Below are 24,295 nucleotides of genomic sequence, written 5' to 3'. Positions count from 1 at the left end.
AAGGCAGAGGTTTTAACCACTAAGCCACCCAGGTGCCCCCCACTCCTGATTTAAAAACGTCTTTCAAACCTCCATGGATGAGAGAATTTGCATCCCTTCAAGCAAAAACTTCCGTCTGGCCCAGCTTTTCCTTTCCCCTTTGGGTAGGTCTGTATTTCAGTGACCATGGCCACTGAGTACCACTTGGTATCACCTGACTCCTATTTCCACGTAAAAGGAAAAAGGGGGGGAAGAGGAACTTGAGCAAGGTATCAGGAGTGTTTTGTTATTCTTTAAAATAAATAATACATAAATAAAGGCAGTTGGCGGGAACCTGAGGGAAGGGACTTGAACGTGACTGATGAAACCAGGCACGTGTGACTCAGTAAAGGAAACGGGTATAAACCTGGGGGACACACTGGTCTAGAATATACTCAATACCAGGAAAGAGATAAACATGTCGATATTTTGGCTATTCAGAAAAACCTGACCGAGCAAGGGATCTAAAGGCAAACAGCTGTTTGCTAATTATTTTTGCCCTTCTCTCGCCTTCCCCCCTCCCCCAAAAAACAGAAGCAGCAAAGGAATCCTTGTTTTAAGAACCCTAAGATCTGGTCAAAGGCTTGTAGCATCCCAGCACACTGGAAATCAATACAGCAAAAGCTGAAAGTGTCCCCCCTCAACAGTCTCAGAAATTCTTTGAGCCTTCTCAAATCCATTCTCTTTTCTTTCCTCTTCGAGACAGCAGTGCCAGGTAATCTGGACTAGTCACGCAGGTAACTGAAAAACTGGGCTGTCTGGCCAAAGTCCGCCATGACTGGAGTCTCCATTTCAAGGACAGAAGTCTCCCCATCCCAGAGGCTTAACACGAGAATCCAGACTTGTCCCTGCTCCCGGGAAATCTGCTTAAGAAGACTTTTTGCAAGTGCCATCCAACATCTTAACTGACCTCCTGACCGCAGCTCAGGAGTTCAATAGCACAGGGACAGCCCAGACACTCAAACACTGGCCTTCACTCCTTGGCTGGTGATCCTTCAACATGTTCACCAGGCTTCCCCCACAAGGACGCCCACTCGAGGCCAGGCAACCCGCTGCCCTTAAAGAAAACCATTTAGCACCCCTTGCAACCTGAGAGTGAGTCAACTCCCTGCTGCCAAGGTAGCCTAGCGAGCCGCCTCATTGGTCTTGGAAGCCGGAACCAGGGAGGGTGTTTCAAAAGGCAGAGGGCAATCCGGGGTTGCCGCCCTGGCCCGCCTAGGATTAGCAGGCACCGCTCCCACGTCACGATACCAACTCTCAATTGAAGAGTGTGAGTGGCTACAAGGGGTGTACTTCCTCCCAGACCTCACCTCCTCGGCAGTCATCAGAAAAGCCATGTTCTAAGACCCGTTTTCAGGGACTGGGGAGGGAATGGAGGGCTTAGTAGCCGAGTAGCTTCCCTTACTCCTCTCGCAAGAGGGCAGAGAACAGTTGCCCCCTCCCATCTTTACAGTCTTATTTCTTTTTTTTTTTCTTTTTTTTTTTTTTTAATATTTTATTTATTTATTTATCAGAGAGAGAGGGGGAGAGAGCGAGCACAGGCAGACAGAATGGCAGGCAGAGGCAGAGGGAGAAGCAGGCTCCCCGCTGAGCAAGGAGCCCGATGTGGGACTCGATCCCAGGACGCTGGGATCACAACCCGAGCCGAAGGCAGCTGCTTAACCAACTGAGCCACCCAGGCGTCCCTACAGTCTTATTTCTAGATGATAATTAAGTTTGATGGGGGTTTAAAAATCTTTATTACTATTATTCAATTTTTTTGGATAGGTATGTTATTTTAATTTTGAAAGCTGCTACGGACCTGTCAGTCCTAGCCAGATCCTAAGAGGGAAGCAATTAGAGTAATGGAACAAAATAACAGATGGCTACTTTGAGGCCTCTGTTGTCAGCCTTTAAAAGAGAAAAGAAAAAAAACTGCTTGGAGAAAAACAAAACACCATCAGAACTTTCAAATAATTAACTCACCCTTAATACAGCCCGAGCCAAAGGTCAGGGGTCTAAACACTGAATCCCTGTAAGCAGGGATGTTTCAATGAAAATGCCAGCTTAGCGAGGGAGGAATTTCTTGTTATGCCAGAGGTTATCCGGAGGAGCCTATGAGACCTCTCCTATCCGGGGGAGCAGGGGGCAGCACCAGGCTGCCCAGGACCCTTTCAGAAACTGGGAGAAAGAACTGTGTGGCTGAGAACTGTAACTGCTGGAGAACTGGCTCAGAACAGACCAGTCTTTCACCCCATGCCCCAGGAGAAAACTTAGGGCCTGCTGTGTCAGACCTATTGCACAACCTACTTATCAGGTCGTACCTTGGTTACAGGGGACCCTAGAAGTCAGAGCCAACGGCTTCAGGTACAAGTGAGAACCACCAGAAGCCACACACACCCTGACTTGAACCAGCCTTTAACTAACTCCAAGAAGAATTTAATTCCACACACTTTAGGGGACTACAGCTAACTTGGACACAGATTTTTAGAGTATGTGAGTACTTGAGTGTCATTCTCCCTGTGCCCGTGGCTCAGTCTTGGAGAGGCAAGAGGGACAACTTGTCAAGTCACTAAAGTGACACTATAACGTAGAAAAACTCACCCAGACTGTTGTGGGGAGCAGGTAGGGGGTTCCTCTTCAAAGGGAAAGAGCAGTACAGATTTGTGTACATATTCCTTTCCATTACTCCTTCCCCCATTTCATAAAGGATCTCTATTCCATAATAGGAAAGTGCACAGCAGTGAAGCAATATTTTTCCCCAAAGAACAGCTATGTGTAAATATTTGCTGCAGTAGGATCTAAAGCAGGACATACTAGAATCTAACCCTTATTGAGAATTGAAAGCAGTTTGTATTAGAGGACACTGTGAGCCACCCTTTCCCTCAACCTTGCCTGGTCCTTGAGGAAGGGAAGAGGGAAAATAACACAGAGCAGCAGGACCTTGGGGTTCCGGTGAGTCTGGGTTCCTGCCCAGGGCCTGAATGGGGCCCCAGCCTCACCCTGCGTGCAAGGGAGACTATAACCACGAAGGAGCACACACCCTAACTCCAAGAAGGGAGTGGAAATGAACTAGCAAAGGGAGGCATGTGGGGAGAGGTATAAGACAGCAAGGGAGGGTCAGGGAAGGTTCCCCCACTCTCACAACCTGGGAGAAAAGAGTCAGGGGCTCATTTTCCCAAGCACCTGGAGCTGGAGAAGGCAGATCCCAGAAATACTCCACAACAACCCCGAGCCCCCCCCCCCCAGGCCCCCTGGTTCCCCTCCCAACTTTCCAAGTCTCTTGGCAACTCTTAACCTTTTCCAACCCAGCACTGCCTGGGGCAATAAATTAATGACGTGACAGCAGGCTAGATCTCCCTCTACCCTTAAAACGCATTTCTACAACAGATTATCTCAACCTGGCCACCCGGGAGATAACTGGAGCAATGGAGAAGAACACCATCACCAACCCGCCACCCCCCAACTGATGAGGAAATTCAAGCAGAGGTTGGGAATTTACCCAAGGTTATGCCAGGCCCCACCCCAGGAACAGCTGCTCCTTTCACCCTTCCCCTCCACCCCTGGTGGCCTGCTCTGCCCCACCCCCGGCACCAATTCACACCCTCAAGAGGCTTCCAGTCACTCTCAGCTGTCCTCCCCAGCTCATCACTCCAATCCCTTGAGTAGGCCCCATGGTCCGGAATAAGCTCCACCAACCCCCCCACCCCCGCAAAATCCCCACACCGGATGCATCCATTTCTATAGCATCACAGGAGGGCTTCCTTCCCTCCTTCCTCACTTCACAGATGACAGAACTGTACTAAGAAAGCAAGGGTCTTGCCCAGGACCACAAAGCTTATGAGTAACAAATCTGGAAGAAAATTCAGGTCTTCGGAACATATGAAAAGCCTCTAACTTCAAGTATCTGACACTCTCTTCACACACACTTTAAATCACCTCTCCCAACACACACACACACACACCCACTCAACACACTCCTTTCTTTAGCTCTTCCTGCACACACCCAAACCTTCTCTCCTATCAGCTGAGAGCTCCCTTCACCAACTACCCTGAATTATCCCTCCCCACAAACACCTTCTCCAGGTCGCCCCCTCCTTTTGGTCTCCCTTTCACTACTGGAGTCTCTCCTCTAAGTTGCTTCCACACCCCAACACGCCCTCTGAAAACAGACCCTGCTTTAAGGGTCCCTTCACCCCCTCCTCCCAAAGACAATTCTTCCTTGACACTCAGTTTCCTCCCTTATTCTCCCTCCCCTCACCTTAAAACACACTCTGTAGTCCCAAGACTGAGACTGTGTACCTCTAGAAGCCCTCCCCCCTCCAAATTCCTTTCTCAGGCCATCCATCACACACTGCCTTCCTAATGAGACTTTCGTTTTTCTAAACTAATCTCCCTCCCCTTACCCGCCATTCCACGGCTCCCATTCTCTCCAGCATGCTCACCTTTTCCACACCACCTTTTCCTGAGGCTCCTCCAAGCCTTGGCTGAGCTTTTCAGCCTTCCATCAGAAGCCCCTCTTCAAAACACTCCAGGTACACTCTGCATCTCCCTTGGTCCTCTTTAGACCTCATCAGTACCTCTTACTCCTCCAACCCTCCAATGAGAACAGGGTCCCCCCCAAATAAATCTCACCCCTTCCCACACTTCTCACAGCTCCCTAACTTCTTTCATTCGCACCCCTACCCATCCTCACACCCCACTCCCATCTCACACCCACTTCTTTCCTCTATCCTGCTCATCTTCCAATTCTCCCAGGTCCCCCCAATACTCTTCAGACTCCATATCCCTTTCTTAGTACCCCCTACTCCATCTTCAGACTTCCAGAATTTCCAACCCCTTTAGAACTCCCCAAACCCGGGCGCCTGGGTGGCTCAGTGGGTTAAGCCGCTGCCTTCGGCTCAGGTCATGATCTCAGGGTCCTGGGATCGAGTCCCGCATCGGGCTCTCTGCTCAGAGGGGAGCCTGCTTCCCTCTCTGTCTCTGCCTGCCTCTCCATCTACTTGTGATTTCTCTCTGTCAAATAAATAAATAAAATCTTTAAAAAAAAAAAAAAAAAGAACCCCCCAAACCCTAATCTTCTTCACCCCTTTCTGCACTCCAAATAACCCCTTCCATCTTCGAGCTCCTCTTCAGGCTCCCCCAACCATTAATTCCATTCTGGCCCACAAATTCCAGACTCCTCCGCTTCTCTCCGCACCCCAAACACCCTCTGACCCTTCCATCCTGCCTCAGACCCCAATTCCATTTTAGAAGTCTCCAAGCATCTTGGTTTCCCCCAATTCCCCGCCCAGACCCTCCAATTCCTTCATCGGGCTATCTGATTTTTTATTTTTTAGACTTCTACATTCTCTGCACAGCCGACAACTATTTTTTCAGACTCCCCATTCCTTGGTCAAGTTCTAAAATTTCTTCTTGGGACTACAAACCCCTTCCCAGTCCCGCCAATTCTGTTTCATGACCCCCGATCCGCCCCCCCACAGATCCTCCAATTCCCTCTTGAGAACTCCAATCCCCTTCCCGGGCCCCAACCTCCCTCGGAAGCCCCCCTTCAGCCCGTTCGGCCCGCGGGCCACGCACCTTACGCTGCTGCTTCTCCCAGGCCGGGTCCAGCAGCAGGTCCCGGTCCCAGTCGTCCTCCTGGGCCATGTAGTCGCCCATGCTTCCCCCGCCGCCGGCGCCATTGCCCCCGCTGCTGGGGCCATACTGGTAAGACTGGTTCGCCGCGTGGTAGTCCACCATTCCGCCGCCTCTCGCTCGCCCACCAGCCCGTCTGCTCCCGCCGCAGCTCCCGCCCCTCTGCCCGAGCCTCCGCCGCCGCCGCCGCCGCCGCTTCAGCTGCTTCAGCCCGCCCTCCTCCAGCGCCTGCGCACTGCTCGCCGCGCCTGCGCACCGCGCCGCCGCCGCCGCCGCCCTCCCGCGCGCGCGCGCCTCCTAATCAGAAAGACGCTGGGACCCGTCTTCGGCGGCTGCGCAGAGTTCACTTCCCCCACCGCCCCTTCAGCTCGTGTACGAGCTGCTTCCCCTCTCCCGCGAGAGCGCGCTCGTTCTCTGCGTGTGGGCGGGGCCATTCATGAATGATTCATAAGGCGGGGTTCTGGCGGTCAAGCCTAGACCTGCCGACTGTGTGCCGCATCATGTCTTACGCATCCACACTAAACAAGATAGACAGAAATCCCTGCCCTCGTGGAACTACGTTCTAGTGAAGGAAGATAACAAAATCTTTGGAAGTATAGTCCAACATCTGATAAACGTTATGGAGAAAAATTAAGCATGAGCTGGAATGTCAAACAGTACTCAGGGTAGGCTTTGCAGAAAAGGGGAATATTTGCACACAGACCTGAAGGATTCACAAAACAAAACAAGAGTTCCAATCTACCTAACAAGAGTTTCCTAACTCTTGTTAGGTAGATTGGAATAAATATTGGCTGACCAGGAAGGTAAAGGAGTCTGGGGAATTGTCTGTCTTCATTCATTCAACAAACATTTATCGAGCATCTGTGGTGTGCCAGGAGTTGTTCTTGGGCACTGGCAATAGAGTCCTAAGCATGGTAAGTGATTGAAACATGATTAGTTCTCATGTGACTTACATGGTGGGGGGGGCAACAGTAAGTAAGCAAATAAATACAGATAATTGACACTGCCACATTCATAGACTTCTCAGATTTAAATATCCAAAGCTTCTGATCTTCCCAAACCTGATCACCCCACAGTCATCCTCATTTCGGTTAATGGTGCCTCCACCCTTCCAGCTGTGTGGGCAATAAGACTTTCATCAATCCTTGCCTCCTCTGTGTCTTCACACCCCACATCCAATGCAGGAAATTGTCAGTTCTATCTTTTTTATTTTTTTTTAAAGATTTTATTTATTTATTTGACAGAGATCACAAGTAGGCAGAGAGGCAGACAGAGAGAGAGAGGAGGAAGCAGGCGCCCTTCCGAGCAGAGAGCCCGATGCGGGACTCGATCCCAGGACCCCGAGATCATGACCTGAGCCGAAGGCAGAGGCTTAACCCACTGAGCCACCCAGGCGCCCCTGTCAGTTCTATCTTAAAAGTATATACAGGTGGTGCAGTTAGGCAACCAACTCTTGGTTTCCACCCAGGTTGCTCCTGTCATGATCTCAGAGTCATTAGTCCCCAAGTGGGACTCTGCATTTCGTGCTGAGTCAGCTTAAGAGTCTCTCTCTCTCTCTCTCTCCTTCTGCCCCTCCCCACCATGCTCACTTTCTCTCTCAAATAAATCAATCTTAAAAGAAATAAGTAAAATAAAAAAATAAAAATAAAAAATAAAAGGTATATGCAGAATCCACTCATTTTCTCCTGCCTCCACGGCCCCATCCTAGTCCTGTCCACCCTGCCTTGTCTTCACATGGACCACTGTAGCAGGCTCCTTCCCATCTCCCTGCTCCCTTTCCCACAGGAAGCCTGAGGGAGCCTCATATCTCTCACCTAATTCTCTCCTTCCTCATTCAGAACCTCTCTTTGGTGCAATACCAAGTACAAGTCAAAGTCAAAGAAAGGAGGAAAGGCTGAAGGAGCCTTCCCCACCTTGGCTCAGCCCCACTTTTGAAATAAGATACTCCTGGAGCCCCAGCCAGACCCCCAGGGGATTCCCCATCCTGTCCCCATTTCCTCTTCCAGTTCACCTCTGTCTCTCCCTCCATCTCTGAGCTGCTGCCACATTGTTGACTTCCTCCTCATTGTTCTTCAAACACACCAGGCACCTTCCAGCCTCAGGGCCTTTGCACTGGGTGATACCTTGTTACCAGGGCCTGAACACTTTCCCCACATACTGGATCCCCAGGACTTCAACAGACTCCTTTCCTGCAGGTCTGCAGAAACATCACCTCTTCAGTGAGACCATCACCTCTTCAGGGAGACTTTAACCCTAGTTAAAAGAACATCTTACACCTTTCCTCCTTTGCTTTGTTTTTTTCAAGAATACAGATGACCATTTAGCATACTACGCAATTGGCTTGTTTACCGTGATTATCTTTCTCCTTCCCAAGAATGTCAGTCCAGGAGTCACTGCCGTTTCCCTAGTCTCTGAAGCAGTGTCTACACAGGACAGCAGCTTAATATATCTTAGGTGAGTGAATGGGTGGACTTAAAACCATGATGAGGACTTTGAATTTTATTGAAAATGCAGTGGGAGGTTTCAGGGAGGACCCTAAGCAGGGGGAGGGCTGGGATCAAGTGCAGCTCTTTACAGGCTCCAGCAGCCATGGGAGGGGAACAAACTATAGGTGGAATGAGCTCAGGGAGACCAGCCAGAGGGCTGCCACAATGGTCCAGGTGAGGACCTGGTCCTAGTCAGGACCAGGGTCCTGGGAGAGAGCCATGGAGGATGGGCAGTGGAAAGATTTGGAAAAGGGGAGCTGACAGGACTTACTGTCGTGAATTGGATGGGGAGTGGGGGTGGACATGAGAATGAAGGAAGAATCCAGACTCAAGATGGCTCCCAAGGTTTGGACCTGAGCGACTGGAGAGTGTGAACTTGACTCGAGTCAGGAAAGCAAAGGAGGTTAAGAGTTGGAATTAGAGAAAGAACTGGCCCACAGTGTGAACGGAATAGACTGGGTCACAGTCAGCTACTGGGGATGGGAATGAAAAGACCCGGCTCCTCCAGGCATGGGAGCTTGTGGATTTCTTCCCACCTCTTTCAAAGGCACTAAAAGGGATCCAATGCAACACAAAGGAAGGAGACAGGGCCTGCATACAGCCCATTTTCCCTGGGGATGCCAGGACCTGGCCAAAGATCCAGGAGTGTTGTCTGTGACCTAGGGAACCAACCCAGGACTTTTGTGTTGGGCCTAGTTGGCAGGGAGAGCCACTAGAGCTCTGGGCCACCAGCCCCACCCTGACTGCTCCCAAAGGACATTGAAAGACATCCCAGACGAAGGGCTCAAAGATGAAGTGGATGGCCCCCATCAGTGAGGTTTAAATTAAAGGCTCCCTTTATTTATAAATGTTATTTGTGACTTTTTTTTTTTTTTAAGTATGCTCTTTGTCTAATGTGGGGCTTGAACTCATGACCCCAAGATCAAGAGTCACGCGTACTACCGGCTGAGCCAGCCCGGTGCCCCTGTTGTATTTCATTGCTAATTCTAGTTAGTGAAACGAACCAAACAGGGCCGTGTCCTTCTAGGGTGGGAACATGAACACATACCCGGACGTTGAGAGGAGACTATGGAAGCAGCTGAAATAACACCCCCAAGCCCAAGTGAGCAAGACCAGCAGTAAGTGTATCATCTCTTACCACAGGCTGGGCTGTTCTCTACTCTTCCAACGCACTCAAGTGGGTGCTCACCCTAGCTGGGAAACTGAGGCGCAAGGAGGTCAACCAATGTGCCTTGAGGTCACTAGGCTGGTGTTTGACCTCAGGCAGTCTTTTTTTATAGCTTCTTAAAGGATCCTCCTAAAGCAACAGCAGTAGGCTAAGCAGGAAAAGCTGTCGTTTCCCAAAGAGGTAAAGGTCATTTCCTCTTCCCTGCAGAGCAGCCATGCTCGGTTGTACAACTTGTATCTACACGAAGGCACCTGCCAAGCAGGGGTGAGTGGGAGTCATACTCACACAGAGTGGGTGATGATCAAATAGCACCCCAATATTGTCTTTCTATGCCCCTCCCCTGCCCCTTAGAGCTGGCTCCCCTTGTCAGTCACAGAGGCACCTTTGTCCCGGGAACTTGGGCACACCCTGCTTCCTGGCTCCTGCTCAGGTCTGGAACCCAGGGCAAAGGGTGTCCCACCCTGCCCTGGCTCTGTCAATGTCTCAAAAGAATGATGGGTGTGAATGCAAGCAGATGAGGACCCGGAAGGGGGAACAGGCCAGGCACTGCCACTGCCCTCTCCGCAGGCTAAGTTCACATGTAATGGTTTATGAGAAGGAAATACTCCCTCAGTGACACCTGCCAGGTTACACTAAGGGCTGGACATCTATGATGGCATCTCTTTTGCCGCACTTTTGCCCAAAGGCAGTCGCTGTTGCCGCCACCCCTTCTTCCTGCAGGCAGCAGGCTCAGAGCAGAAGATACTTGCCCAAGATCACTCTGCTAGACTCCAGAATCCTTCCTGTGTAAGACAGGGATAAACCAACCCAGCTACAGGTCAAGTAGTATTAGCTATGACTCCTGGCTGGTGTAGTCTGAAGGTGAATGGCCTAGCTAAAATTCCCAATTTTCTTGTAAAATCCTTCCAAGCAGAATGGTGAGGACTAGTTTGCAATCTTGGGTATGAACAATGCAACCTTGGGGAGAATCTTGAATCTGAAATTAACAATGACTCCTGTTTTCTAAGAGCCAAGAACATGCTAGGCCCTGATGAGAGACCTTTACTGGCCAGAGGTCCTGGACTTCCCACAACTGACAAGGGTGGGTCATTCTCCCCCTTTCACAGATGAGGAAACAGAAACAGAGGCAGAGTCGCCAAGCCAAGGGCACACAAGGATGGTGCTGAGCATTAGTCAGGACAGGAGGTGGACTGAATCCTCCCTCATTCCCTCCTCCAGCCTGTCAGGCCAAAGGGCAAAGGTGTGCCTCTCCTCACCAGGAACCCACTCCTGTTCACTGCCTGTTCCAGAAGGCAGAAGAGCCAGGCACACCCAGTGGCAGGGTTGGATTCCTACATCCTATTCATTCACATCCTCCTCCTTGCTGACTCACAGCTGCGGCTAGCAACTGGTGACCTGACACGTCAGGAAGGTGGGTGTGGAAGGTCCGGTGTGTGTGTGGGGGGGGATGGGGGTTGGGGTAGGGGAGGAAGTAGGAGGAGGGAGGCCCCAGGCAGAAGGGAGGAGGCTCCAGAGAGTGGGCAAAGGCCTGCTCCCGGGTGCCCTCTGGTGGGCGAGGGACAGAGGCAGGAAGCCAATGAGCGGGAGACACCAGGAGTAAGTCATCAAATCTTTATTCAACGCTGGCTGGCCCAGTTATTGGGAGGAGGCCATGATGCTGGACACACCTGTTGGGAAGAGAAGAGGGGAGCAGGTCAACATGGTGAAAATGGGAAACCTAAAGGCACCTGGGTGGCTCAGTGGGTTAAAGCCTCTGCCTTCAGTTCTGGTCATGATCCCAGGGTCCTGGGATGGAGCCCCACATCGGGCTCTCTGCTCGGCAGGGAGCCTGCTTCCTCCTCTCTCTCTGCCTGCCTCTCTGCCTACTTGTGATCTCTGTCGAGTAAATAAATAAAATCTTAAAAAAAAAAAAAAAAGAATGAGAAACCAACCTCCAGCCACCAACCATGGCACCCACAATTCTTTAGGGGTGGCAGATCACAAAACTTTTCTGGGCCCTTATCACCTTAAAGTCAGATTTTTTGTTTTGTTTTGTTTCTTTTTGAAGTAATCTCTGTTCCCAACACGGGGCTTGAACTGAAGACCTCCAAGAATAAGAGTCGCACACTCTTCAGACTGAGCCAGCCGGGCACCCCACAAAGACAGTATGGGGCGCTAGTAAAGAAGCTCGACTCTGGGGGCACCTGGGTGGCTCAGTCTTTAACTGTCTACCTTCCGCTCAGGTCATGACCCCAGGGTCCTGGGATCGAGTCCCGTGTCGGGCTCCCTGCTCAGTGGCAAGCCTGCTTCTCCCTCTCCCACTCCCCCTGCTTGTTTTCCCTCTCTCCCCGTTTCTATGTCAAACAAATGAATAAAATCTTAAAAACAACAACAACACAAAAACAAACAAACAAAAAAACCCAATCTCGACTCTAGAGCAAGGAGACCTATGTAGGAATCACAGCTCTGCCTAGTACCAGGTGGGTGACCTTAGGTAAGTTCATTAACTCCAGCTTTCCCACCTGCATGAGGCATGGACCCCACAGGGTCCTAGGACTACATGACATGCTCAGAACACCTGGCAGTCAGTTCTTGCTCCTCTCACCGCCGTCACAGCAACACTCTCCACAAGCTACCTGGAAGACACACTAAGCGCAGCCTTGCACCTCTCCCAGGAGAGCCCTATGCAGCAGGGTCTTCTCCCCAGAACCCAACACGGGGACAGGAGGGGGGCACTTCTCGCTTACAGTGTGGGTCTAGACACCCCCCGTGCAAAGGGGCCCACCAAGTCCTGCTCCGCAGTTTAGCTCCAGATGAGCTGGTTTGTAGTGAGAAACCACGCTGGGCCAAGACACAGCTTTACAACCCCAGAATCAGACTAGAGGGTGGGGGAGGAGACCCAGGGTGTGAAGGAGTGGCTGACCTCTGGCCCCGGGTTCTCACTCCCTCGATGACGCACGCATGGTGTGCAGATCAGAGGGCTGACTGCACAGCTATCCCACTCCCTTCCCAGCTGAGGGACCAGCAGGGCCAGTTCAGCCGAGGACCGCCGTGGCTCTCTGCTCTGCTTTCCGCACAGACGGCCTCACTCTGCTCCAGTACCTCCAAGACGTGCATGTGTTCCGTCACATACAATAATAATCCTCTCCCGTATGGGGTTCACATGAGGACCAAACGACTTAGTAAGCTTCAGAAACGACATAGTATTTGTCAGAATGACTGCTGCCAGCGTCCCCACTTTTTGGATGAGGAAACTGAGGCACAGGTAAAACCACTGGCCCCAAGTGACAGAGCTAAGAAACCAAGAACCGAGAGCCCCACATAGCTACCTGACTCCAGAATCCGTGGATACTTTCTGGTGTCCCTGTTTTTGCAGACACCAGGGCCAAGGCGCCATCCCCAGGGACAGATGGCAAAGAGATCAGAGCCCCCAGGAGTCCCAGGGAAGGACTCCTCTGCCCCCTGCCCCACCTCCCTCAGCAGGAAGCCCTGTGAGAGAAGCCAGTGGGCTCCGGCAGATGCAGAGTTCCCGGCCCGGAACCAGACCACAACCACCCAAGTCTTCTGGGGCCCCAGCCCCGGCCCGTCAAAGGGCAGCTCCTTAGACGCATAGCCTGCAGCCTTGGGCCCCCACTCACTGTCAAAGTCGATCTTCTCCACGATGTTCTTGGGCTTGATGCTCTCCTCCTGGCTACAGATGAAGATCTGGCCCGACTCGTCAGCGCTCCAGCCGTACTTGCTCATCCACACCTTCAGCTGGCTGTCTGCAGGGGACAGGGGCCAGGCAGGCGGCTCAGGCACCCCGCCCCCACAGGACCACAGCTGAAGGCCGGGGAGCCCCCATGCTGGCTGCCTCAGGGGCCACAGGTGTCTCCTGCGGCCCCACGTGCTTGCGTTTCCATGGTTTGTTCTCTGAGAGGCAGCCAGAGGGAGCCTATCGGCTTTCCCACCCTGACGCCACAGGGCCTATCCCCCCTTTCCATTTCTCCCTCGCTTTTCTCTCCCAGCACAGACCTTAGTTTCCAACAGTGCTACACTTCCTTCTCTGCTTTTCCACACAACTTGGAAATGGTTTTAAAATTATGTCCTTGCTGTCACGCCTCAGCTGGGAATTTCTTTGCAGGCTGTTTTTGCTCTTAAAAAACTTGGGACGCCTGGGTGGCTCAGTTGGTTAAGCGGCTGCCTTCGGCTCAGGTCATGATCCCAGCATCCCATCCTGGGATCAAGTCCCACATCGGGCTCCTTGCTCTCCCTCTGCCTCTAGCCTGCCACTCTGTCTGCCTGTGCTTGCGCGCTCCCACTCTCTCTCTCTAACCAAAAAAAAAATCTTAAAAAAAAAAAAAACAAAACCTGCCAGGAAGGATGCGTGGCCAGAAGACAACCTGCTGCTTGAGGTAACTCCTGTGGGACTGTTAGCAATCTGATAAATTCGTCTGCTTCTTTTTAGACTCAAGCCTAAGGGTTGGTTGATCCCTTTTTGACTTAATCTCCCTTTTAAATATGTAAAACAGGGTGCCTGGGTGGGTTAAGTGGGTTAAAAAGCCTCTGCCTTCCGCTCAGGTCATGATCTCAGGGTCCTGGGATGGAGCCCCACATTCGGGCTCTCTGCTCAGTGGGAAGTCTGCTTCGCCCTCTCTCTCTACCTGGTTTTCTGCCTACTCGTGATCAATCTCTCTGTCAAATAAATAAAATCTTCAGAAAACAATATGGAAAACACCTATCTGATGAAACGCACTTAGTATAGCCTGACACAAACTGTCCAAGAAAAGTTAGCTTCTGCTAAACAACAGAGAGCACAAGCACGCACACTCTACAGATCAAAAGGCAAAACTACCCAAATAAGGTACTGAAATCTCACCCCCAAAGCCCCACTCCCCAGTGCTGTGCTCACCCCGCCCTCCCAAGGAGTAACCATTTTCCTTAGTTTTAATTTCCTTCCTGTTTCTTTTTGCAAAAACAAGCAAATACACAAACATGCTTTTCTTCCCTTCTTTTCTTCTTTTTTTTTTTTATGGAAGGATCTTTTACTTTTATTTATTTATTCTTTTATTTTAAAGTAGGGGCCTGAACTCACAACCCTAAGATTAAGAATCAGATGCTTAACTGACTGAGCGCCCCAGGTGCTCCTGGAAGGATCTCTTGAAAAATCAAACAAAAGGGGTGCCTGAGTGGCTCATGGGTTAAACCTCTGCCTTTGGCTCGGGTCATGGTCTCAGGGTCCTGGAACGGAGGAGCCCGCATCGCATCAGGCTCTCTGCTCAGCAGGGAGCCTGCTTTCCCGTCCCCCTCTGCCTACTTGTGATCTCTTGGTCAAATAAATACATAAAATCTTAAAAAACAAACAAACAAAAAAACCCCCACAACTACTCACTACTTACCCGAGCCCCAGGAGCAGTCCTGGGTGAGTGCACACTACACTTGCACATCTCATTTTGTCATCTGTTTTGCTACCTCCCTGAGAACAAATCTGAGCCATTCTGTCTCATTCATGGCTACATACCCAAGGCCTAAGACAGCCTGGTACTGAGCAGGCATTCAAATGACTCACGTAGAATAAAATAAACAAATGCCGGAGGATCTCCCCAAAGAAGGGCATGTTTGTACCAGTCCCTCACTCCTTCAGTAACGAGCTGGGCCCATCTGAGGAGCTGGCTGAGGACCATGGCTCCTGACCACCCCTAACCTCCTCGATTGGCACTGGGGACCCTAAGAGGCCTTACCTGTCAGATCCCCGAGCATCTCGGCCAGCAGCCAGCGATCAATGTGCTGATAAGTGATGCCCACAACGTGGCAGATAACTGCAGTGGGGGGAAGAATGAAGACAGTAAAGGGCCACTCCCTACCCCTTCCCTGGGGAGCCCAGGCACCGAGACGGACTTACATTTTCGAACAGAGTCTTCAAAGCCAGTTATACCTTCCAGAAGGTCCATGTTTTCATCCAGGGCTTGCTGTGAGGGAAAGGGTAACGTTCCCAATAATGTGAATGACCTCAAGTACATCATCATTAATGAAGTCAGCAACAGAAACTACGATTTGGGCATTCACCTCACATGCCAACTTTCTTCTCTGTGTGACCCTGACATAAGTTACTATTTTCTGCCCATTTTTAGTGATGAAAAAACCAAGGCTCAGAGGAGCTAAGTGACTTGCCCCAAATCAGAGAGCTGGGAGTTGAATCAGGCAGGCAGAAACCACAGACCCAAAGAGGGAACAAAGACAGAAACTTAGCTAACTGCACTCACCCACCTCCTCCTGCTCCTATCTCACTCAAAGAAAAGGCCAAGTGTCCTACCATGACCCACAAGGCCCCACAGGATCTGCCTGTCACGTCCTCCCACTCAGCCCTTGGCTCCAGCCACAGGGGCCTCCTCACTGCTCCCCAGACACACAAGTCCGCCCACCTTAAGGTCTCTGCACTGGCTGGTGCTGGGTCTCGAACTCTCCTTCCCCATGGCTAGCACCCCTACCCCTTCAGCCTTCTGTCCACAAGTCACCTTCCCAGCAGGGTTCCCTGTGCCATTAGCGTGGGAAATGAGAAAACCACAAGGACAACGCAGAGGATATACAGGACAGTAACTGTCCCGGGAGCCAAATGATAAAAGGATTTGAGGGAGCAGTGTGTGTCCCTCCCCATCAGAGGTGGCTGAAAGGGCGGACAGTGTGTGTTTCACAGTGCGTGCATGCGCTTGTATACAGGTGGGAGACCGGGGGATGGAGGGCTGGCCACGAATGCCTGAATGGAATGAACACAACAGCTTCAAGTGAGCAGGGAGAGGAGGAGAGACTGAGTACAGGCAGTCCAGCCCACGAACGGCATTACCAATGGTCCCACTCTGCCTGACATGGAGGGGTTTCCTGGGATGTGAGACTTTCCACTCCATGGGGTACAGAGAAAGAGGGTAAGAGGGAGATGTGGTAGGGAAGATGGGAGGTTCGGGGAGAATTTTCTTCTTATTTTTTTAAAGACTTTTATTTATTTGGCAGAGCGAGAGAGAGCACAAGCAGGGGGAGCGGCAGGCAGAGGGAGAAGTTGGCTCCTCACTGAGCAGGGAGCCCAGTGCGGGGCTCCATCCTAGGATCCTGGGATCCTGACCTGAATTGAAGGCAGATGCTTAAATGACTGAGCCACCCAGGTGTCCAGACAGTTCTCTAATGTAGGCAAGAAAACTAGAGGGTGGACATGGTCTCTGGTGACAGAAACAATCAAGGAAGGCCAGGCCTGCTGCTATGAGAGGAGGGAGAGGCGCTGAGTGGGCAAGAAGGAAGGGGAACAGGGCACCAGCTGAGAGGTGGTCTGAAACAGAAAAGCGTTCAGTCAGCTGCCAGCAGATGTCAAGGCTGAGAGCAGTACACATGGGACTTCTGCTTTAACTGCTTATATTTTCCCACAAAACAAGGCAGAAGAGCACTAGCTGTGATGACAAGGGAAGGAGGAGAGGGGATGAGAAGGCGTGAAGAGCTGGGATTGGGCAGTGAGATCCTGGGCTAGGAGGGGATAAGCCCCAAGGACATGATGGGCCTTCTCCTGGCCTCTCACAGGGTCTCCCATGCAGACTTCTGCTAACAGACGAAGCACAATGGAGGACCCAGGCTGCTGGTCAGGCCCATGGACGCCAGGCTGGAGACCTCCCGGGGTTAGCTGGGAAGCTAGGAGGAAGTGGTCCGGGGTAGAAACATATGGCATTCATGGGCAGAAGAGGGAGCGGTTATTGCTAAAGGCGGGTGCCGGGCGGCGGCTCCCCACCTTCCCTGAGCATTGGAAACACCTGCTTCAGATCCCAAAGCCTGGACCACACACAGGCTGATTAGATCAGACTCGGGGCTGGAGTCAAGGATCATTTTTGTTTTTTTTTTTTTAAACCCCTTGGGGGTCCAATGCACCTGAGCTGCAGGGCTAAGGGGTTTCGGGGGGAGAGACACAGGTCTGGGAATGATGGTGAGAAGGACCCTTGGTAGAGGTGGAGGGTGGGGCTCCAGTTCAAGAGCGAAAGGGAAGGAGCATACAGAAGCTGGAGGACTCTGGGAGGAAGGACAGATGTGGGTGTGTGCACACGTGCCCCAACCCGGGGGCACAAGGGACAATGTGGGCGTCCTGGCTCAGTGCGAGGATGACAAGTCCACGAAGTCACCCTCGCAAAGCCCTGAGCAGGGATCGCCCCCAGTTATGCAAGCAGACAGCAAATGGGCACGGCTATTCCTTTCAGCCGCCTGTCCCAGCTCAGCTCAGCCCAGCCGCCCACCCTGGCCCCGCAGCCAAGTTACCCAGAAGGCCTGGAAGTGGCAGGTCTCCAGCAGGTCTCCGAGGTATAAAATTTGTCGGATTGGCCGTTCTTCTTGCTAAGAGAAGAATGTGTTAAGGGAAAACAGCCCCGAGCTTCAGGGGGCTGCCGCTGAGTCCTAGACCACCTCTCCCTGCCCACCTTCTGTTCACCGCAGCACAGTTAAGACAACAGGCGAGCCAGCAATAGAGCCACGAAGCCAAACACTGGCCTGTCCATACTCTGGGAGGAGCCAACTCTTAGAGAACCGGCGTGGAGAGGCAACAAGACACACTGGGATGTGAAAAGGCAAGACACAGACCAACACGCATAAGAGACCACCATCTGGGTGGGGGACTGGTGTGTGTGTTGGGGGGGCACACACACGTATGTGAATACACACATCTGTACTCATTTGTCTATAGGGTATCTCCAGAAAGGCACCCAAGAATGGCAAACAAGTGTTGCCCCCTGGCAGAGAAATAGAGTGGCTGTGGGGCAGGGGAAAGAGGAAGCCTTGTCTCTTTCCACTGTATGCTTTTCGTACTTTTAACAGCGAATGGTACATCTTCTTTTTTCTTTTATTTGGAAAGCCCCCGAAACAGACTCCTAGGGAGGGGGGCTGATCTCAAAAGGCAGACACTCCCACAGACCCACCTGGCAGGGCGGGTTCACTGCGTAAGTGATGGGCAGGTTAAGTGTGACAGCATCGGGACTGAGTGCCAGAGCATGGATGAGGGACTCTGCCAAGCTTGTCAAGGAGCCCGACTTGGGATGCAATCCTGGGACTCCAGGATCAGGACCTAAAGGCAGCTGCTTAACTGACTGAGCCACTCGGGCACCCTCACTCTGAGGTTGAAGCCTTCTACAGCTTCCCGATGCCCTTCTGAGTCTGACCAGATTGCATTTTGCAATCCATGGTGAGGCTGCACCAAACTTCCTCTCCTGCCTCTGAAAGACCACTGACCTCTTCTATTTTTTTTCTCCAGGCCTTCTTACCTCCTTACCTCCACCCAGATCACCCTTCCTTAACACTCCATTTAGCTCATCTTTTGGATGTCCCCTCCTCCAAGAAGCCCTCCCTAACATCCAAACAGGATCAGGTGCCTCCTCTGGCCTCTCCGAACCCCAAGCCCAGACTGTAGGCCGTCACTGACAAGAGGACCTCTGTCCCCCACTGCATGGTGAGTTCTGGAAGGGCAGGGGCCAGGCCTGTCCCGGCCCCCCAAATGTCCCACCCAGCACAATACCAAGCCCAGAGGAGGCGCTCTGAGTTTGCAGCTGAACTCACAGCCCGCTGACCTGGGGAATTTATCTACCTTGCCCCCAGCCCTTCCCCGCACAACCCGCCATGACACTGGAAGGATACGTGTGCCTGATCAATCATGCACTTGCACAGTGTGAAGTCCGTGTGGGGCAGGTTGGTGAGGGCCTTCAGCAGGATCTGGGCAGTGACTGTGGTCTGAAAGAAGGCTGGGTTGAACTGGTACCTGGGAAGGGGAAAAAGAGACAGAGCTTCAGCAGCCTCTTCAGGTACCTGAGGCCCAGTGCTGTGGCCCAGAGCTCAGGAGTTGGACATACCTGGGCTCCAGTCCCAATCACAGCACTCTTGCTCTGTGACCTTAACCTCCCTGACCTAGTTTCCTATTCCATAGATGGGCACAGTTAATCCGCCCAGCCACCCCATAAGCCAGATGCTGTTAAGTGGTTCACAAGTAAATGAATATGAAGTACAGTCTACAGCAGAGGTAGAGGCTCTGGAGCCAGACTGCTTGGGTTCCCACTGGCCTCAAAAGTGATCCTGGACTACCTCTTTGAAATTCTCTGTGTCATTGGTCCCCTCCCTCGAAAGAAGGGGCAGTAACAACCCTGTCTACTTCAAAAAGACACTACGGCATCTGACTTAACACCCACAAACCTTAGAGCACAGAAGCTAACGCACCATGAGCCCTCACTAAACAGCAATTGCGCCATTAACGATCTAAACAACCCCACAAATACAAATGTTCTTATCGCCATTTTATAGACCTCCAAACTGAGACAACATATAAAAATTACACAGCTGACAGCATGTCAATATGGCACAGAGTGGGGGGATAGAATGCAAAGGTCTCCATCCACAGGAGAACGGGTGGTTTAGACAATCGCACAGGAAGCCCTACACAAGAATGACAATAAATTGCAGCTGCAGGGGGCGTCTGGGTGGCTCAGTGAGTTGAGCCTCTACCATCTGCTCAAGGTCTCAAGGTCGAGATCCCTGAGTCCTGGGATGGAGCCCCGCATTTGGCTCTCTGCTCAGCAGAGACCCTGCACCCTACCCCCCACCCCCACCTCTGCCTCCCTCTTTGTCTACTTGTGATTTCTCTCTGTCAAATAAATAAATAAAAACTTAAAAAAAAAAAAAAAAAAAACTGCAGTCGCAGGAAAAATGGATCGATCTCACAAACCCGGAGCAAAGTGCAAGACACCAGATGCCAAAACGCTCATGCTGTAGGACTACGTTTGTGTCAAGTTCAACACAGGCAAACCCAAACCAAGCTCCTCAGGACACATGCATGTGTGGTAAACTCACATAAAACCAGATCACGAGATTCTATGACCTCCACCAACATGTAACTTGTTCCAATTGCTTTTGAACCCAGGCTGTGTATTTACACGGGCCCCTCTTACCAGACACCGTAATGTGCCAGAGCAGAGAGATACATTCAATGAACGAGATAACGAATAGCTGGAGAGGTTTCAGAAGAGTTCCCATGGCCTGTCAATTCTGAGATACTACTCAAGGATCATCCTAAGAGCTCATTGTTCCCACTGTGCCAACAATCCTCTAATGATTTTAGTAAAATGGTCATCTATATTCTTTATTAGTCTTGGTTCTCCAAGGGAACAGAACCAACAGGATACGGAGAAGAAAGAGATTTTAAGGAATTGGCTCATGCAATTGTGGAGACTTAGAAGAAGTTGCTGCCTGTGTTTCTCCTCAAAGATTTTTTTTTTTTTAAGATTTTATTTATTTATTTGACAGAGAGAGATAACAAGTAGGCAGAGAGGCAGGCAAAGAGAGAGAGAGAGAGAGAGAGAGGAGGAAGCAGGCTCCCTGCTGAGCAGAGAGCCCGATGCGGGACTCGATCCCAGGACCCTGAGATCATGACCTGAGCCGAAGGCAGCGGCTTAACCCACTGAGCCACCCAGGCACCCCTCTCCTCAAGGATTTTGATGGATTCCTTTCTCACCCAATATGACACTTCTTGGCAATGGGATCTTGCCATTCTTCATGTGAAGTAGCATTGTATTTCTTCCCCCACCTTAAATCAGAACTGGCCTTGTCATTTGCTTTAAGCAACAAAATGCCACAGAAGTAATGCTGTGAGACTTCTAATTCTATGCCTCAAGAGACCTTGAAGCTTCTGCTCTTACCTTCTACCAAAAGCCTGACTTGTAAAGAAGCCATAAAAAAGGACACCAAGGAATATTACAACCTTTTGTTTACTGTTTTGGAGGTAAGGGGAAGGTCCAGGAGTTTCTCTTGTCCTATCTTCCTTTTTTTTTTTTTTTTTTTTAAATTTGACAGAGATCACAAGTAGACAGAAAGAAAGGGGGGGGTGGACTCCCTGCTGAGTGGAGAGCCCGATGCTGGGCTCAATCCCAGGAGTCTGGGACCGTAACCTGAGCCGAAGGCAGAGGCTTTAACTCACTGAGCCACCCAGGTGCCCCTTGTCCCATCTTCCTATCATAACAGTTCTTACTCCAAACATATAGAGGCAATGTAGAGATTTTTCAGTGGCCAAAAATGTTTATTCTAACTCTTCATTCAGAATCTGAGACGATCTCATAGGCTGGATCTGTGGGCCTACTGAACCCTTTGTGAGATGAAATCAAGCTTGTAAAATTTTCAACACAAGAGGGCCTTTTCCCAGTTTAACTCAGAGCCCAGTTGCATGCCTTTGCCTAGTTGTAGGAGGATTGGAAAGCGTACAGGGGGACGTGGATATTTGTCGGGCAGTGACAATTTTGGCAGAGAATTTACTGCCCAATAGATATCTGTGTCCCTCTGTGTGTTTTCTGGTCCTCTTGTAGTTGGGCACAGGCATGTAGCTTAGGTACTTACTTCTACTTAATATATACCTGGGATATGAACACACAGATAATCATCAATTGATGTGCAGGAATTGTAAGTAAATCATTAAAAAAATTCTGTCCCTCATTAGTTATATGAAAATATTCATGTTGCTATGCTAGGAGCCAGTGGACAGATCTGGAGCCTGACAATTTTACAATAGAACACATGTTCATGATTTATTCTCCTTTAGCCTAAGATAGGCTCTGTCTCTGGGTTCTCTTTATATTCTTTAAATAGCTCAAATGAGAAAACAGACAAGATATAGGGAAGATAGGAAAAAAAATACACAGACCAGAAACTGCTTTGTTTTACACGCATTTTATCTTTTGATAGGAAAAATAAATATTCCAGACCTCTTTAAATAGAAACGTTCAGTCTGAAGCATTTCTTTTCCTTCATCCCTTTCTTTCTTTCTCTCTCTCTTTTTTTTTTTAACGTTGTGTTGATGAGTTTCCATAATATATAGGAATTAGGGCTAAATGGGGAACACAGAGGCAGTGAGAAGTGAGAAAAGTGGAAGTCGACCTAATATTTCTGAGGAGGCTTTGGAAATCTTGGCATATTACTGAAAACATGAGAGCCAGTGAGCATTAAATACACTCCTGCATTTAGTGAAACTGCCACAGAACAGGGTACTTCCACCGCCCCAGATCTAATGTTCTCAACATACCAGTCTATCATTGTCAACTTTGAGTATACAACGTGATCAATAGTATGTTAAATTACTATGCTGTTCTCTGGATTAAAAAGGCACATATCAACCCAGTCTTTTCTAGCCTTCCACTAAACTAAATAAAACGTGGAAAAAGCTGGTTAAAAAAAAACCAACAAAAACAAACAAACAAACAAACAAACAAAAAACCAGATCATGAGAGTCTAAAAGTGGTTACAAGGGTGGGGGGTGAGGTGACTCGCACAAAGTATTCAAGTCAAGGGGCCTGGGGCCCTGACAACACTCAATTTTGTGGTAAGTGTGGTGTTCACAGGGGTTCTCACTTGTACTTATTTAACTAGGATTTAGTGTTTTGTACCAACCTATACATATAACCCTTAATTAATTTTTAAAAACCATCTCTCCTGCTCCAACTCCCTTGGCTTCCTGGCCATGCACACCAAGAGAAGCCATATCCCAAAGACCAGCCCAACTCTGGCCTCATCCAATATTGAGAGTGCCCCCCTGCCCCAGATGGCTGCAGGCTTGGAGGTGGGGATGGAGGCAGACACTCACAGCTTCAGGACAGCCAGGTTGGCTTCCAGATCATAGGCGTTCTCCTTGGCCTGTGTCTCCACATACCGTTCCAGGGTGGCCAGATTCTCAGGATTGTACCTATAGAAGAATCCAGACAGGAAAACAGAGACAAAAAAGGAGCTGAGGCCAGTCACTTTATGGAGGCAGGGCAGCTGGAGAACTCTGGCACTGGCCACTTACTCTTAAATCAGCTCTATAACCTCTAATAACACTTACCCACCTTACAGACCTAAACCAATGCTCTGAACCACTCCACCCACACCCCATCAGACTCCTGGGACTTTTCTAGGCTATCCCCCCACCTCCCAGCCAATCAGTCACTGTAACTTGTACACCTGGCCTCCTGGGCATCTTTGCCCCTCACCCCTCCTCCCTGCTCCAGACCCCCACACTGGTTTAGTCCCATCCTTTCGTGCTTAGCTTCCCCCATCCTAGCCCTGACTACTTCAGGCTATCACTGCCTACTGCCCGGTTTGTCTGGGCTCTGAACTGGGAACCCCCTGGAAGCACGGCCTGGGACTGTCCTGGTCACCTCTGGTCCCCAGCACTGCCCAGCGCGGATAGAATTTCAGTGACATGTGTCCAATGAACAGCATGAGAGGGAAAAAAAAGAGAGAGAGAGATGAAGAGGCACTGACGCACACTATGAGAGGCTGAGGAGCGGAGTCACAAGAAACTGAAGGGCTGTGAGAGAGAAAGCTGAGCAGCAGAGAGAAAGACCTTAAAGCAATTAAAAAGTGAGAGCACTCTGAGGTAGGCGGGGCTGTCTCATGTCCGTAGACCCCTGCAGTGCCGTCTCCTTACACACATCCCCCTCCAGGGGGGATGGGAAAACCTACTCCCGGGCAAGTCCAGGATGCTAATCACCCCTTGCGCTTTCTAGAAAATCCCATCCACCACGCCGCTTGACCAGAAACGCTCCCTCCGACCGGGCTCAGACCTGTCGATACCCTTGAGCAACTTGCCCACGTTCGCTCTCATCTGCTCAAACATCGCCATGACGAATGTCGCCTCCCACGCCGGGCCGGAGCCGAAGAGCCAGCCGGTAGGGCCTCCCCGAGGACCGGAAAAGGAAGAGCTGGTGGAAACGGAAACTACGTCGTCGTCTTCTTCGCCGCCCTTGCGGCGGCCGCCAAGTGACTTTCTTCCCGGCGGGCGCAAAGTTGACGCGTGCGCATACGCTCCCCCCAACCCGGACCCACAGCGTGAAAAAAGGCTTCATCTAGTCCAGTACGCAGGCGCCCGGTTAGGGGCGAGGAGGCGGAGCGAAGCTTTTCCCGGGCCTCGCGTACGGTGTCCTAGGCCCTCAGGGACGTGTGTGTGAACTCCGCGGCTGGGAGACCCCCTACCGGCGTGCGGGCTTCGTGTTGCGCGCGATCGTGAACTCACAAATCCGTGCTG

At 50.9% G+C, this 24,295-nt stretch overlaps 2 protein-coding genes across 8 annotated transcripts in view; both read right to left on the bottom strand.

Moving 5' to 3' along the window:
- ACTN4 (actinin alpha 4) overlaps positions 1-5,906 on the bottom strand; it is a 69,557-nt gene extending 63,651 nt beyond the window's left edge. For 3 of the 7 annotated variants that reach the window (XM_082709122.1, XM_082709117.1, XM_082709119.1), the window contains exon 1: positions 5,578-5,870. In XM_082709122.1, the coding sequence (XP_082565248.1) occupies positions 5,578-5,739 (162 nt within the window). In that variant the 5' untranslated portion in view covers positions 5,740-5,870. Of the gene's footprint in view, positions 1-5,577 lie in introns of all 7 variants that reach the window. The other 4 variants (XM_082709121.1, XM_082709118.1, XM_082709116.1 and 1 more) reach the window with 3 other exon arrangements.
- A 4,979-nt stretch (positions 5,907-10,885) lies between these two features.
- On the bottom strand, positions 10,886-24,023 carry EIF3K (eukaryotic translation initiation factor 3 subunit K). Its single transcript, XM_082709115.1, has 8 exons — positions 23,835-24,023; positions 22,874-22,972; positions 18,895-19,015; positions 17,530-17,604; positions 15,149-15,215; positions 14,988-15,065; positions 12,906-13,031; positions 10,886-10,955 (listed from the first exon to the last, which is right to left on the bottom strand). The coding sequence occupies exons 1-8, from the start codon at positions 23,891-23,893 to the stop codon at positions 10,924-10,926; spliced, it is 657 nt and encodes a 218-aa protein (XP_082565241.1). The 5' UTR covers positions 23,894-24,023; the 3' UTR covers positions 10,886-10,923.
- Positions 24,024-24,295: the final 272 nt, after the last annotated feature.

The sequence above is a fragment of the Mustela nivalis genome (genome assembly GCF_964662115.1).
Source record: "Mustela nivalis genome assembly, chromosome: 18".
NCBI lineage: Eukaryota > Metazoa > Chordata > Mammalia > Carnivora > Mustelidae > Mustela > Mustela nivalis.
Note: the sequence above shows the minus strand (reverse complement) of the source record. Positions and strands in the feature narration are given on the sequence as shown.